The 13,687-nt window shown below is 46.9% G+C and overlaps 1 protein-coding gene and 1 long non-coding RNA gene across 2 annotated transcripts; one reads left to right on the forward strand and one right to left on the reverse strand.

The window, feature by feature from the left end:
• The first annotated feature begins 843 nt into the window (after nucleotides 1–843).
• On the forward strand, nucleotides 844–2,268 carry LOC128085948 (uncharacterized). The gene is made up of 2 exons (XR_008209175.1): nucleotides 844–1,096; nucleotides 2,085–2,268. It is a non-coding gene; the product is annotated as an uncharacterized LOC128085948 (long non-coding RNA).
• A 1,176-nt stretch (nucleotides 2,269–3,444) lies between these two features.
• Nucleotides 3,445–13,674, reverse strand: PSMD13 (proteasome 26S subunit, non-ATPase 13). Its single transcript, XM_052693287.1, has 13 exons — nucleotides 13,513–13,674; nucleotides 12,502–12,580; nucleotides 11,558–11,592; nucleotides 11,424–11,479; nucleotides 11,041–11,084; nucleotides 10,716–10,802; nucleotides 9,972–10,143; nucleotides 9,399–9,478; nucleotides 9,188–9,313; nucleotides 8,732–8,794; nucleotides 5,945–6,025; nucleotides 4,771–4,887; nucleotides 3,445–4,251 (listed from the first exon to the last, which is right to left on the reverse strand). The coding sequence occupies exons 1-13, from the start codon at nucleotides 13,605–13,607 to the stop codon at nucleotides 4,156–4,158; spliced, it is 1,131 nt and encodes a 376-aa protein (XP_052549247.1). The 5' UTR covers nucleotides 13,608–13,674; the 3' UTR covers nucleotides 3,445–4,155.
• Between the last annotated feature and the right edge of the window lie 13 nt (nucleotides 13,675–13,687).

The raw sequence follows: 13,687 nt of genomic DNA on the forward strand, positions 1-13,687 counted from the left end.
CAAATCCATCAAAAGCCAATACCTGACTCAAAGCTGCCATCGGAAGCAAACCCTTCAGAAGTGGCACCCAACCCCAACCCCATCTGCACCACAGAGTTTTGGGAGCTGTGAATAGGGTCACAGAGAGCAAAGCAGCACTCCCAGTTCTATGACTGCTGGCAGCCCTTCTATGGAGCTGTTTGTAAGGAGAGAACAAAGCCGGGTTATTCAGCAAAGCAGGGACACGTCAAATGGAAAGGACGCGACTTTTCCCTCTGCACACCATGGGGGCAAGAGCCAGGCTGGAGCCTTCCAACCCTTTCTGCTGCAGGGTCAGGGCAAGAAGAAAGCTTCAGCTGGCAGCTTTGACAGTCCACAACTTGCAGGACAGACAATACTACATTGAGGCACTTGGACGTGGCTTAGCTCGTATGGTAGTGATGTGTTGATGGTTGGTCTTGGTGACCTGTGAGGTCTTTTTCAATCTTAGTGATTCCATTTAGGGACATGGTTTAGTGGGCACGGTGATGATGGGTTGATGGCTGGACTTGATAGGCACAGAGTTATTAGGGTTGGAAAAGGAAGGGGAGGTAAGATTCTATGCAAACACCCGCATGCGTGCAATTATAAGCCTGTGCATCCATTGGGCCCCAAGAGAAGAAAGAGAAGCCATGATTTGGACAAGTGCTTTCAGGCATTAGATCTGCATCACTCCAAGGATGCATTTTGCAATTGTATGGATTCAAGAAAACCTCCCCAAAATAGGTTTGCTCTCCAGCCGGAGACCTTTCTGTGGTGCCCTATTTCTTCCCCCTGGAGCTGGAGGTAAAAAGGAGGAAAGGAGGAAAGATTCCAGGCAAAGGATGAAAACAGAGCCCTTTAGGAAGATCCTGACATTTACAGGCCCCTGCAGCTCTCAGGAGAGCCCTGGGCCCTGTGCCCAGTGGTGACAGCAACAGGGCACGCAGCTGCAGCCCAGCAAGAAGGCATTCAGCGTGTCAGCACCATGCAGGGCTTCCAGAGGGGCTCCCGGCTGCTGGCTGCACTGCTGCAGGCACAGAGGGTCCCCCGGGCTGGGGTCACCTCCAAGCCACCCGAGCACCCTGTCTCTCCTGCTGTAAGTAGCTGGTGGGGGTGTTGCAAGCAACAGTAAGGGGATGGGGGAGAGGGAAGTAGCTGGGGTCACAGATCAATGCTTTTCTTGGAATTTAAAGCAAGGTTTGTGTGTTTGGAAGTGGGAGTAAAAAGGAACTTTCAGTGGCACAGCCAAAGTGGATCCCCCTATTAAGAAGCCTGAAAGTACCAGGAAGAAGGTGGCAGTGGTCCCCCACCAGTACAGGGCAGCCCCATGTCCTATTACCCCTCCCCCCCAACACCAATTTCAGGGGACACTCACTCCCACAGCAGCTGTTCTCAAGGGCAGGGGTGGGTCCTGGCATCACTCCTTCCTTCTGCAGTGGGGATTACCCCCCCACCCAAGCAGCAGCTGCAGGGATCTTCCTGGGCCAGGTAAGAGGAGGTAGGAAGAAGGAACCCTATGCCAGAAATCCTGGATAGTTCTCACCAGCAGCCTTGGCTTGGTAGGTTTACCCAATCTGTCTTTTCAAGGTCTGCCACTCTCAGGAGAGACAGCTGCTCCACAAGCCCCATCTCTTCTTTTAGGTGAATAAGAAATAAAAGGGACAGCACAAGGGGGTAAGTGCTGCCCTTGTGTGCCAGGAATGGTAGAGACCTCTGCAGGCTGCTTGTCCCTTCTCAAAGTCATCTGAAAGTCAGGCACGGCTGATTCAGCAATGCTGTGAGCCCAGGCCTGGGTCCCGCTGCTGACTGACAGCCACCAGTCGCTCTGATTCCCCAGCCAATGTATGACTGAGAAAGACAGAGCAATAGGAATCAACTCAGAGTGGCCAGCATGAGCTGCTGCTGGAGGGAGCTGCAGGGCTTACCCAAACTTCCTCCTGCAGCCCCCAAGGGCATTCATCTGAGCCCAGAAAGAGCAAGAAGTGCATCAGATTAGTACAGTGTCTAATGCAGTGTGCCATCATCCTGAAATCCCACATGTGCAATCTCCTCACTAATCCCTCTCTTCCCTTTCCTACTGGCAGGAGCAAGCCATTGCGATGACTGTGATGTTCACGTGCCTGCTGGGACCTGCAGCCTGGGTCCTGGCCCATGTGAAGCACTACAGGAGCAGAGCAGACTGAGGAGAAGAACTGAGACCACAGAATGAGTCTACACTGAGGGAAGAACCCTCTGAGCATGTTCATTAAAACTCATGTTGGCATGAAACATCTGGCTCTGCTGGTTTTTCTTGGACCATGTGCTCCATTGCAGGAAAATGGGTTTGTTCTCTTTTCCTGATGCCACACAATCTGACAGCTCAGTTGGCAGGGCAGATCAAAACATAACAGCAACGGACTAGGGGGCAATGGACAATGGAAGGGGCAGGCATTCAGAACTGAGTCACCCTGAAACAAGAGGAAATTTGGAACAAATCTGATTAGAGGGAGAAGGGTGGGGCACAACTAGATGTAGGGTTCAACAATTTTGGCTTTGTTGTTTTTTTCAAAGCTTAATTCTTCCTTGTCCAAGACATCCTAGCACCAACACAGCAGCATAGCATCAGCCACATTCTTTTTCCAGTTGCTGGCATTAAACCCAGAGTCAAGACATCAACCTTGAGAAAGCATCATAAGGATCAACATTTCTGTACTGGTAATGCAGCATATTTAATCATCAGAGAATCAAAATGCCACATAAGGCACCTGAATCACAGCAGCAATCAGGCTATCACTGAAAGAAAAACTACCCGTGGCTGCATAGGCAGCAGCAGCACTTAAAAAACAAAACCAAACAATTTAAATCCTAAAAAAAAGTATCCAGTTACACTAACATGGCCCTGCTCAGTTTAAAATTACTGTTACAAATCTTGCTATTACACCACTGTTCAATTATTCTACTATGTATTATGAAGTACTGTGCATCCAAATGATTACTTGGACACAGCTCCCTTTCAAGCTTGGTTCACACTCTTGATGTGCAATCACTTTCTGTCTTTATAATCACATCTGCAACAGTAGAGTGAAACAAATCATGGGAAGTTTTAAAAGTTGTTAAGAGTTAAAAACAAAAAAACAAAAAAAAACACAACCACCAAACTAAATCCCCAAAATCACAAGGAAGTGACAATCTTAGGCCTTCCTCAGACCTTTGCAGTGATACTTCCTTGAGAAAAGGCATCAGACATCTTCCCAGAAAGAAAAAAAAACTTGAAAATAAAGTCTGTGCGTAGTAAAGTTCTACATACTCAATGAATCACATGCTGCTGGTGACTCACAGACTAATTCAACCTGCACTGCTCTGGGAAGAAGGTTATTTTGTTGTTGACTTTTAAATACAAAACTCTAAAGGAAGCGTATTTGTAACCAGTCCAGAGACCCAACTACAAAAGAAGCACTACAGAACTACAGAAAAGGGAAGGCAGAGTAGTTTATTCCAGCAGTACTGCTGCAATTCACTTTAGCACAAAGTGTTCGTAAAAGACAACCACCCCCAGAAGTATATAAAACCAAATCCACTGAATGGTAATCCTGGAAAAAACCCTTTGATGGAGCAAACACTCCCTCTACTGCAAATGAAGAGGAGGGACTGTGGAGAAAGAGGGCAGTAGAAATGATTTTGATAAAGCTGCCTTCAGGCTGCTGCAGGGCAGGGAGGGAGAGGGTACCAGGGAAGGTCATGCCCTCCTAAGGCCAACACCACATACAATGGTCAGGCACCTCTCTAGCACATTTTATAGAGAAGCTTCTGCTACCCCCTCAGCGGGCAAATAGCCTCCACTCCTGTAACATGCAATGAGTATTCACATCCTCCCACAGTTTGACAGCAGGACTGATAGATCAGCCACCACGGAGCCTTTGACCTCTTTGTTCGAGAGCAGGATGGGAGCTCCCATGGTCAGTGCCACTAATGTTAGCGCATAGGGAAATCTTGACTCCAAGCACCAAAGGGTTACACAGCAAAAGGCCACTTACTCCTCCGAACACGTATCATAAAGCTGCTCTCCCCTTCGCCCACCCACCCCCCTTCAATATAATTCAGTACAGAGTCAGTGGTCTGAGTGCTGCTAGCATCAGTAGCAGTAGAAATTCCTCTCCCAGGATAGTGCAAGGTCCTCTATGTCAGGATGTCATGGGCTTGATGCTCCACCAACATCTCCATGCTTTTCACATCTGTGCACCAGAACTCCAGGCGATCTTTCATTCCTTTGATCTGGAAGACAAACCCACAGTAACTTGACTGCTCCAATCACTACAAACTGGAGATCTCCAACTTCTCAGAACATTTGTTATGAAGGTGAACTTGAGAAATTCAGCACCTTCTGTCTTTATCACCCTGACCTACTCTCTTCCCAAGAGAAGACCACCAGTTGCAGCTTGTTTCTTGTTTCACACATTTCTGTTTGAAGGAGCCACATCCTGGAAAACGGTCACTTCACTGAAGTTTTCGGGTGGTTTTTCAAAGGGAAGTATTTCTATCAGTCTATCTCCTCACAAATCTATAAGCAGTTACTGCAAAACACATACAGATGCACCATATACACAGGAAGGAGCTAAAGGCTATGTAAATAATGGAAGAGAAGCAGATATAGTTCTGAGTTTCCTGCACTCCTTCAAGGAGCAATTAAGGTATGTTCTCAGTGACCTTTAGCAGTTCTTATTTCAGCTTCCAGGTCAATTAAGGCACAAGAAAATACATCAATACTGCCACAGTGTTCCAGCTGGTCATTACCTGCTGTAAATCCAACACACGTGGCTGCACCCACGTCATGTGCACCCTCTTATCCACTTCATCAATACTGCCCTTTACCAAGCCTACTGAGAGAGCCTTCATCACCAGCAGTTCCACCTAAAAAAAAAAAAAAAAAAAAAAAAAAAGGAAAAAATACCAAGAAAACAGGGGATCGCCCATTTTCCCAAAGATGTACAAAACCTTTAAATGGGTCCAGTCTGTGATTTTTTTTAAGGAAAAAAAAAAAAAAAAGATCAAGGCCTGCAGCATCTCTCATACCCACCTTGCTTTAAATAAAATAATTTGTACAGAGGGTGAGAAGCTGCATCTTTCTTTTCGCAAGATATTCAACAAGAACTTTTACCACATCCTTGCTGACCAACCTAGTTAGAGCATACAGAGACCACAGGATGAGAGCTTTAGCACGTTCTTCCTGCAAGTTCGAAGGCAAGCTTAATGTCTCAGAATTGAGCAGGCAGCTGATTATAGAGTTTCTCATGAGCTGACACTGGGTCAAATACTAATAAACACTCTTTTAATGCTAGCAGGATTGCAAATTTGCAGATGACACCAAAGTGGTAGGAGAGGTACAGATGCTGGAAATAAGAGCCACCATAAAGACAGATCTCTGTAGATCACACTACACAATTCTTCTTAGCTCAGTGACAACAAGCACGAAGTCCTGAGCCTAGATGAAAGAAGGCCAGGGGGAAACATCATCATCATAGCCTTTCAACATATAAAAGGCAGCAACAGAGAACGTGGAGGTGCTATTCTCACATGGACGCACAGTGAAAAGAGGGGAGGCAAGAGTCAGAAGTTGTTTCAGAGAGAATTCTAGCTGGATAAACAATAAATTATTCACAGTGAGAAAAATTAAACACCAGTGACATGGCAAAATCTCCCCTTGCTGGAAACAGTCAACACAGTTTGACAGAGTCCTGGATAATATAAGCGAAAGGCCTGCTTGCAAAAACAGGTTGGAACAGATGCCTAAGAATCTTCCAGATCCACTTATTAACAGATAGGAGCAATTTCTTCTAACAGTGTTCACCAAACACAAGAACAGGGGAGAAGATTCACACTTAGGGATCCATGAGGGAGTGGATCCAGTCAGAAGGTTTCAGAACTTAAAAACTTCAGCATCAAAACATCAGTTTAGCCCTGAACTCACCTCGTTCACAGTGACTTTGGCACTCTTAGCAATCTCCTCAAAAGTGAGCTGCCTGTGATTGGCTGGGCGGGTGAAAGTCATCTGAGTTCAAGAAAAGAAAACAAAAATAAGGCCCCACAGTTCATAGAATCATAGAATCACAGAATCACAAGGTGGGAAAGGACCTACAAGATCATCTAGTCCAACCTTTACCATTGCTACCACAAGCACTACACCAGATCTCATTGCTCCTCATCCAGTCACCTCTTGAACACTGCCAGGGACGGTGACTCCACCACCTCCCTGGGCAGCCATTCCAGTGCCTGACCATTCTTTGGGAGAAATAGTTTCTCCTTATGTCTAATCTCAGCCTCCTCTGATACATCTTGCAGCCATTTCCTCAGGTCCTGTCTGTTGCCTGGAAGAGGCCAAACCCCTCCTCACCACAACCTCCCTTCAGGAAGCTGTAGAGTGCAGTGAGGTCTGCCCGAGCCTCCTCTTCTCCAGACTGAACAATCCCAGCTCCCTCAGCCGCTCCTCATAAGACTTGTGCTCCAGACCCCTCACCAGTTTTGTTGCCCTTCTCTGGCCACCTTTCAGGGCCTGAATGTCTTTTTGGTAGTGAGGGGCCTTGAACACAATACTCAAGGTGTGGCCTCACCAGTGCTGAGTACAGGGGATGATCACCTCCCTGCTCCTGCTGGCCACACTATTTCTAATGCAGGCAGGATGCTGTCGGCCCTCATGGCCACCTGGGCACTCTGTTGGCTCATGTTCAGTCAAGCATCAACACCCCCAGGTTCCTTTCCTCTTCAGTCATCCAGCCGCTCATCCCCAAGCCCATAGTGCTGCATGGCACTATTGTGGCTAAAATGCAGATCCCAGCACTTGGCTTTGTTGAACCTCATTCCATTCAACCTTAGCCCAGCAATCCAGCTTATCTAGATGCCCCTGAAGGGCCTCCCTACCCTCAGGCAGATCAACACCACCTCCCAGCTTGGTGTTATCTGCAAACATACCAAAGATACACTCAATCCCCTCTAGCGGATCCCCAATCTATGTCATCAATAAAGATACTAAACAAGATGAGCCCCAGTACCGACCCCTAGAGGACACCACTTGTAACGGGTCACCAGCTGGACTTTCCAGCTCCATTCACCACTACCATTGGGCACAGCCCTCCAGCCAGTTCCTTACCCAACCTGTCCAGGCCACGGGCAGCCAGTTTCCCTGGGAGAATACTGTGAGAGATCATGTCAAAGGCTTTGCTGAAGTCTGGGTAAACTACATCCACAGCCTTTGCCTCGTCCACCAGACTGGTCACCCAGTTGCAGGAGATGAGATTGGTCAAGCACGACCTGCCTTTCACGAACCTGTACTGGCTGGGCCTGATCCCCTGGATGCCACACACGTCATGCGATCTCACCTATGATGCCTTGCTCCATAACTTTCCCTAGTACTGATGTCAGGCTGACAGGCCTGAAGTTCCCCAAATCCTCCTTACAGCCCTTCTTGAAGATAGGAGTCACATCAGCAAGCCTCCAATCCTCTGGGACCTCTCCAGTTAACCAGGAGTGCTGGTAGATAGCTGAGAGCGGCTCGGCAATCACCCCTGCCAACTCCCTCAGCACCCAAGGGTGGAGCCCATCCAGTCCCATGGACCTGTGACAGTCCAGATGGAGGAGCAGCTCTCTGTCTGTCTCCACCTGAATCACCAGGGGTGTATTCCGCGTAGCATACCAGACTTGCAGATCAGGGTGTAAAGCGTGCTGAGGATAACTGATCTGCCTCTCAAAGGCAGACTTAAAGGTGTTGAGGACTCAGCTTTCTCCTTATCCTCAGTGGTCACACTCCCTGCTGCAACAAGCAAAGGATGGAAATTCTCCTTGGTTCTTCTCTTACCATCGTTCCTTTTGATACTGATAGTTGTTCTTATGTTGTTGGGTTTTTTTTTCCATTCTATAGCACACACAGCCTCATTGCACTGCCCCGCTGAGATCTCAACCTGCAGCACCAACTGCTTTTTCCATATTTAATCAAAATATTTCAAAGAAAACTATTTCTGCCAGCAGAAAATAGTAGCATTCCTCACTCCTCCACAAACCTCGTTGCTCTGAGCAGATTTCCCACTAACACCACAATCTCCAAATAAAGCAGGTCAGACTGCACTGAACCCCTGACACAAGACAATGCCTATGGGTGGTAAAAGTAGTTCCCAGTAGAACACTAGAAGTGGAAAACACACACACACACACAGAATGTGTGTATACACACACACACACACACACACACACACATTATGATTTAGATAATGGAACTCCGAAAACAGATTGAGAGTCAGGGAGGTTTACACATAAACACTAGTTGGTAACAATAAAACCAAAATCTTCAAGTGACAGAGAAAAATGTTTTCATCACTGAGTTACCTGCCAGAGAAAGGACGTAAGTCAGTTAAGACTTTAACCACATTTTCTTACACAGAACATATCTGAAGAGTTATTTCAGATACTGCCCTTAGGTACAAAGCTTGCTCCTTACTTCTCCACCTCCATACTCTGACTGAAAGAGAAACCTTTGAATCCTTGAAACCACAAACAAGCACAATATTTGCTTCTTGGCACCACCTAGAGGCAAAACTTGCTGTCAACCAGCTAGTTGCACTCCAGAGTTTCTCGGTCATAGAAATGAATCTGCTCAGCAGAGAATGCAGCACTTGACTTTGAAGCTAACCCCATCAAAAAGCAGTCAGAGCAGCATCTTTCCATTTCCCACATTTCCCACAAGACAGTTCTCAGCTCAGCAGCTTACCTCCATAAGACATAACAGTTGAATCTTCTGCAGCAGAAGCGCTTCATTTGCAGCCAGATCTGGCTGTGAGAGGGTAAAAACACAACAAGTCTGTTATTACTTATTCTTCCCTGCTGGCAAAGCATGCTATACACAGGAGTAAGCCAGAGAGACCCATTCATATGTCCATAATACTACAGAAGTTAGGTGTCTGCAATCACCTGGGAGAGAACAAGGGAGCAAAGAGACAGGTGCTGTCCAAGTGCCCTCTCACCATAATTACAATTAATAAAGCTGCTTTAACTTTGCAGTCCCTATATTCTCTGACAAAACGAACCAAGATGAAAGGTGTAGTTCTGTGATTAAAATTGTACCCAAAAGTCAGGAAATCTTAAGTTAAAGATCTCAGAATCTCCTAGGTGACCTCTGTAAATATCAAGCCTAGACATCAAGCAATGTATCAACTAAATCACTCACCTGCTGACCCCATGCTGACTTCAAAGCCTGAAACGTCTCTACATTACCACTGTTGAAGGCATAAAGCGTATCAATCAGCCACTGCCGATCAGTGCTTCTCAGGGACTCCAGAACAGGGTGCATGAGCTGTAGGATATATGCAAAAACATTGTTAAAAGGATAAAATCAACTCCTACTACTCAACAGCAGAAAGAAAAGTAGCATCCCTTACCAGCTCTCCAAAGTTATAAACACCTTCTCCCAAGAGCCCTGCCAGCCCCAGGGTAAAGGCTCTCTCCTGCTGCTCTGATACTGTAGAAAGAAAAAACCATACAAACAACACCAAAATGTCAACAAACATTTGCTTGGAGCAGCAGACTAAGTCCCATTAGCCTTTCCCTCACTTTCTTCTCTGTCTGTATTATATTATACGCAGCCCTTCTCCCTTTCCATTCCCATGCCTGAAATTCAGAAACTTGCAACAAGCACAGGAGTGTAAAAGAAAAAAAAACAGAGAGGCTTTTTTTGAACCTATACTGAAGATTTTGGGAACTAGAACAAACTATCTCTCTTGGTAGGAGCATTATGCCCTGCCTCCATCACCTCAATTCACTTAGAAGCAGAATCCCACTCATTCTTCACGTGTTTCCTAACCGCCCCCCTCCTCCCTGCTTTCTTTCTAGGTAGGTCCTAAGCCAACAATACACTCAAAACAAAGCCAAGAAAACCTGTGCATTTATTTAGATTGAAGTGATAGAACAGAGAATAAAGTTGAGGCTCTCTTTGCTAAGCAAAGAAGAGTTACCCGGCAGATCTTTAACATCGATGCACCCCAGAAACCGCAGCGCATCCTTGTAGTACGAGGCGTGGTTCCCAATCGTCTGGTAGTACTTGCTGGAGAGATCATAGAAGCGGCTATGAACTGAAGTCACCCCAGGGAGATTGTTCAGCATCTCCTCAACCTCCTCAATGGTCTCCTAGTAAGCGGAAAACTTGTTTGTTACAGAAAGGTACACTTCATGCACATCCCCTCCCTATCCTTCCAGTTTATCGTTAAGGGTTATCATATCCGTTCTGCAAGTCACATTCATCCAGTAGTAAGAACAGATGAGACCACAGCCAAAGCCACTACCATGGTATTAAAAATAAAGTAATGGCATTTTTCCTCTAAAATAAAAAAAGCAAAAAAAAACCAACACCACACACACAAAAACACCCCAAACTCCATCTATATATACTTAATACCACAATCCTTCAAAATATTTGAACTTGCAAAAGGCTCAAGCAGAACTGCACGGAAAACCCTAAACTTTAAAAGATGGTTCTCAGAATCTTCCTGAAAATTCATTGGCTGCAAGCACTACACCCACATTTTTATGGCTTATGAGACAGAGAGCAGAAGTGCAGGTCTTCCTGGAAGTCCTAGGAGCTGCGCATCTATGATCGTCTCATTCACAACTGAAGCACAGGTGCAGGCACACCCGCTACTGAACTCATCACTGAGCTCCAAACTAGTTGAGTACTTGTACAACTCTAGCTACCACCTCACCTTTGTCACCTGCAGGTCTCCAATGTTCAGCTTCAGTGCCCCAATGGCCGTTTTACACAGAATGACAGCTTCATCACTGCTTTTTACCTGTAGTTACAGAAACCCATACTTGAGTGTTTCCATTTCAGTCAGGACAGCTCTTGAAACCCAAACCCAGTTATACTTCACTTGTTAACAAGCTACAGCATTGAAACACAGGTGTTCACTCTAAGGATTCTCCACCATAGTCTCAACATACAGACGTGTCTTTCCAGCTGTTTCGTATTTGAAATACACATTACCATTCACACAGGTGAGCAACTAGGAAGGGTGATCTCAAAAATACCTTTTCTCGAGTCTTTTCCAGAAAGGTAAGGGCCACAGTGGGATCTGCAACAACAACAAAAAAACCCTCAGAAATTCCACCAACCTAGGTGTAAAGCCTTTACCTAAATTCAAGAATTTTTTCCTATAGCATATTGTCCAAACTTCTAAAGCTGCTACCATCTGTAAGCCAGGCTTTCTGCACATTAGCTGATTTCTCAGCTGAGCAATGATACTGATGCTCTTACACAGCACTAATTACTCAAACTCTTAGCACTGGTGCTTTCCTTTTTCCACACACAAGGAAGACAATAGCTCAGCACTGAAGTTTTAGCTGTTACTACTACCTAGTTTCATGGACATCACTGCTTAAAAATGCTGTAAGCAAAGGGTAGGATCACTTACCTGTCATCTGCCTGACTACATGAAGAATGATCTCTACAAGGGACAGGGGATTCACCCTAGAATGAAGAACCCATTGTCAGAGCAGTAGTTGTCAGCAGTGGGCTATCCAAAAACTTCCAGGCAAATAAACTCACCTGTGTTCAAATTCGCTGATAAAGTTCTCATAAAGCTGTGGGTACAAAGATATGAACAGTCAGGCAAAACAGATATTTTGCTTTATCCACAACATTCACTTCCTCATTGTATTCCCATACATTCTTCCAATAAAGTAGGGAGCAGGAAAGAGCTATGTGTCATGCAAAATACAGGATCCAAAAATGGCTTTCTTGTGATAATTCTATCCATTCAGCATCCTCCCACCTGGAAGGGGTGATTCATGAACTTTATAAGCTAGCAGATACTGAAACACAATGCCTCTCTGCAGACCAGCCTGGTGCTTGCTTTCTACTACCAGTGTACACGTAGCACAGGCCTGAACATTTCAAAACTCCCTGCACATATTCTAACCCCTTCACACACATTCCTTCAACTAGAAACTAGTGGATCTTCATCAAGGAAGCAATTACCTCATGGGAAACTGATTTTAAAAGAGACACAAAGGAAAGTGAGGAAAGAAGGAATGGTCACTTGTAACACACAGAGGATATGAGTAAGCCCCTATCTTCATGAAGGAAGAACCTGACAAAGCATGGGTGAACTACTGCATACAATGCTCTGTAACTACTATTTATACTGCAGCCAGCCTATCCTGTATTTGCAACAGTAAACCACCCTATTCCAAAAGGGAAAGAAAAAGACACTACACCCCCTGTCCAAAATCTGGACTGAATGAAATCACGATAACGTTAATTTGAAGCTCGCTACACGGCACACTTAATCTCTACACACTTCCAAAAGAGCTACCCAAATCCCACACACTTGCATCTGCTTCACAAACTCCTCCCAGGTAAGTTTCTCTAGTTCAGTGTTTCTCCTGAGATAAGTCACAGAGCACTTAGTTTCGCTAGCAGGAAAATACCATCACCCATCTTTGTCACAGAAAGGGGAACAAAGGCTCATGGATAGCTGAGCACCTCACCTTGATGAGTCCATCTCCTTGGGCAAAGCAAGGGTCCTGCACAAAATCCAAAACTTGCAGCGTCAGCTGGTGCCAGAGCCTTCAAAACACAGAATCACAGAACTATGAAGATTGGAAAAGGCCTCTGAAATCAAGTCCAACTCCAACCCATCCCTATCATGTCCAATGATCCTCAGTGCCACATCTCTGTAGTTCTCAAACATCCCCAGGGGCTGTGACTGCACCACCTTCCCAGGCAGCCTGTGCCTCTGCATCTCTGCTCTTTACAAGAAAAAATGTTTCCTAACATCCAACCTGATCCTGTCCTGGTGCAACTTGACGCTGTCACCTTTAGTCCTATCACCGTTACCTGGGAGAAGAGGCCAATTCCCACCCACTTCCACAACCTCCTGTCAGGCAGTTATTAGGACTGATAAGGTTTCCCCTGAGTCTCCTCTGCTCCAGACTTAACCATCCCACCTCCCCCAACCGCTCCCCATAAGACATGCGTTCCAGACCCCTCACAGCCCCACTGCCCTTCTTTGGGCATACTCCAAGACCTTTAAGTCATTATGGTAGTGATGGACCAAACTCTGGGCACAGCACTCAAGGTGCGGCCACGACAGAAGTGAGTACAAGAGGACAATCAGCTCATACTCCAGCTAGCCAGGCTACTACGGACACAAGCCAGGAAGCCGTTGGCCTCGGCCACCTGGGCACACTGCCTGCTCAGTCACTACCCCCGGAACACCCGGGGCCACACACAAGCAGGGCATCACACTGACACCAGCCCCGCGGTTCGGGGACGAGACACAGCAGTGACCCCACCACGCCGAACAGGGACTCCCCGGGCGAACGACCGCAGCACCGTGGGGGAACATGGAAAGCATCCCCTGCCGTCCCCCCGCGCCTTACCCGCAGCGCTAACCGAGCCGCCCCCACTGCCCCTTTCCCCACCCGGAGCCTAGCAACCCGAGGCGGACCCCCGCAGCCACCTCGGGGCGATCCCGCGGAGCCCCCCCCGACGCTCACTTCTTATTGTAGAGCTCCTCCAGGCGGTGCCACACGGCGGCCTGCCCAGGCCCCGCGCTCTGGCTCTGCTGCAGGAAGCCCGGCACGTCCTTCATGGCGGCGGCGACCGCAGCGGGCAGCGACGCCGAGCCCCGGGCCGCCCTCACCGGAAATGCACACTCACTTCCGGCGCGGC

The sequence above is a fragment of the Tympanuchus pallidicinctus genome, unplaced genomic scaffold (assembly GCF_026119805.1).
Source record: "Tympanuchus pallidicinctus isolate F22 unplaced genomic scaffold, pur_lepc_1.0 scaffold3, whole genome shotgun sequence".
Lineage (NCBI taxonomy): Eukaryota > Metazoa > Chordata > Aves > Galliformes > Phasianidae > Tympanuchus > Tympanuchus pallidicinctus.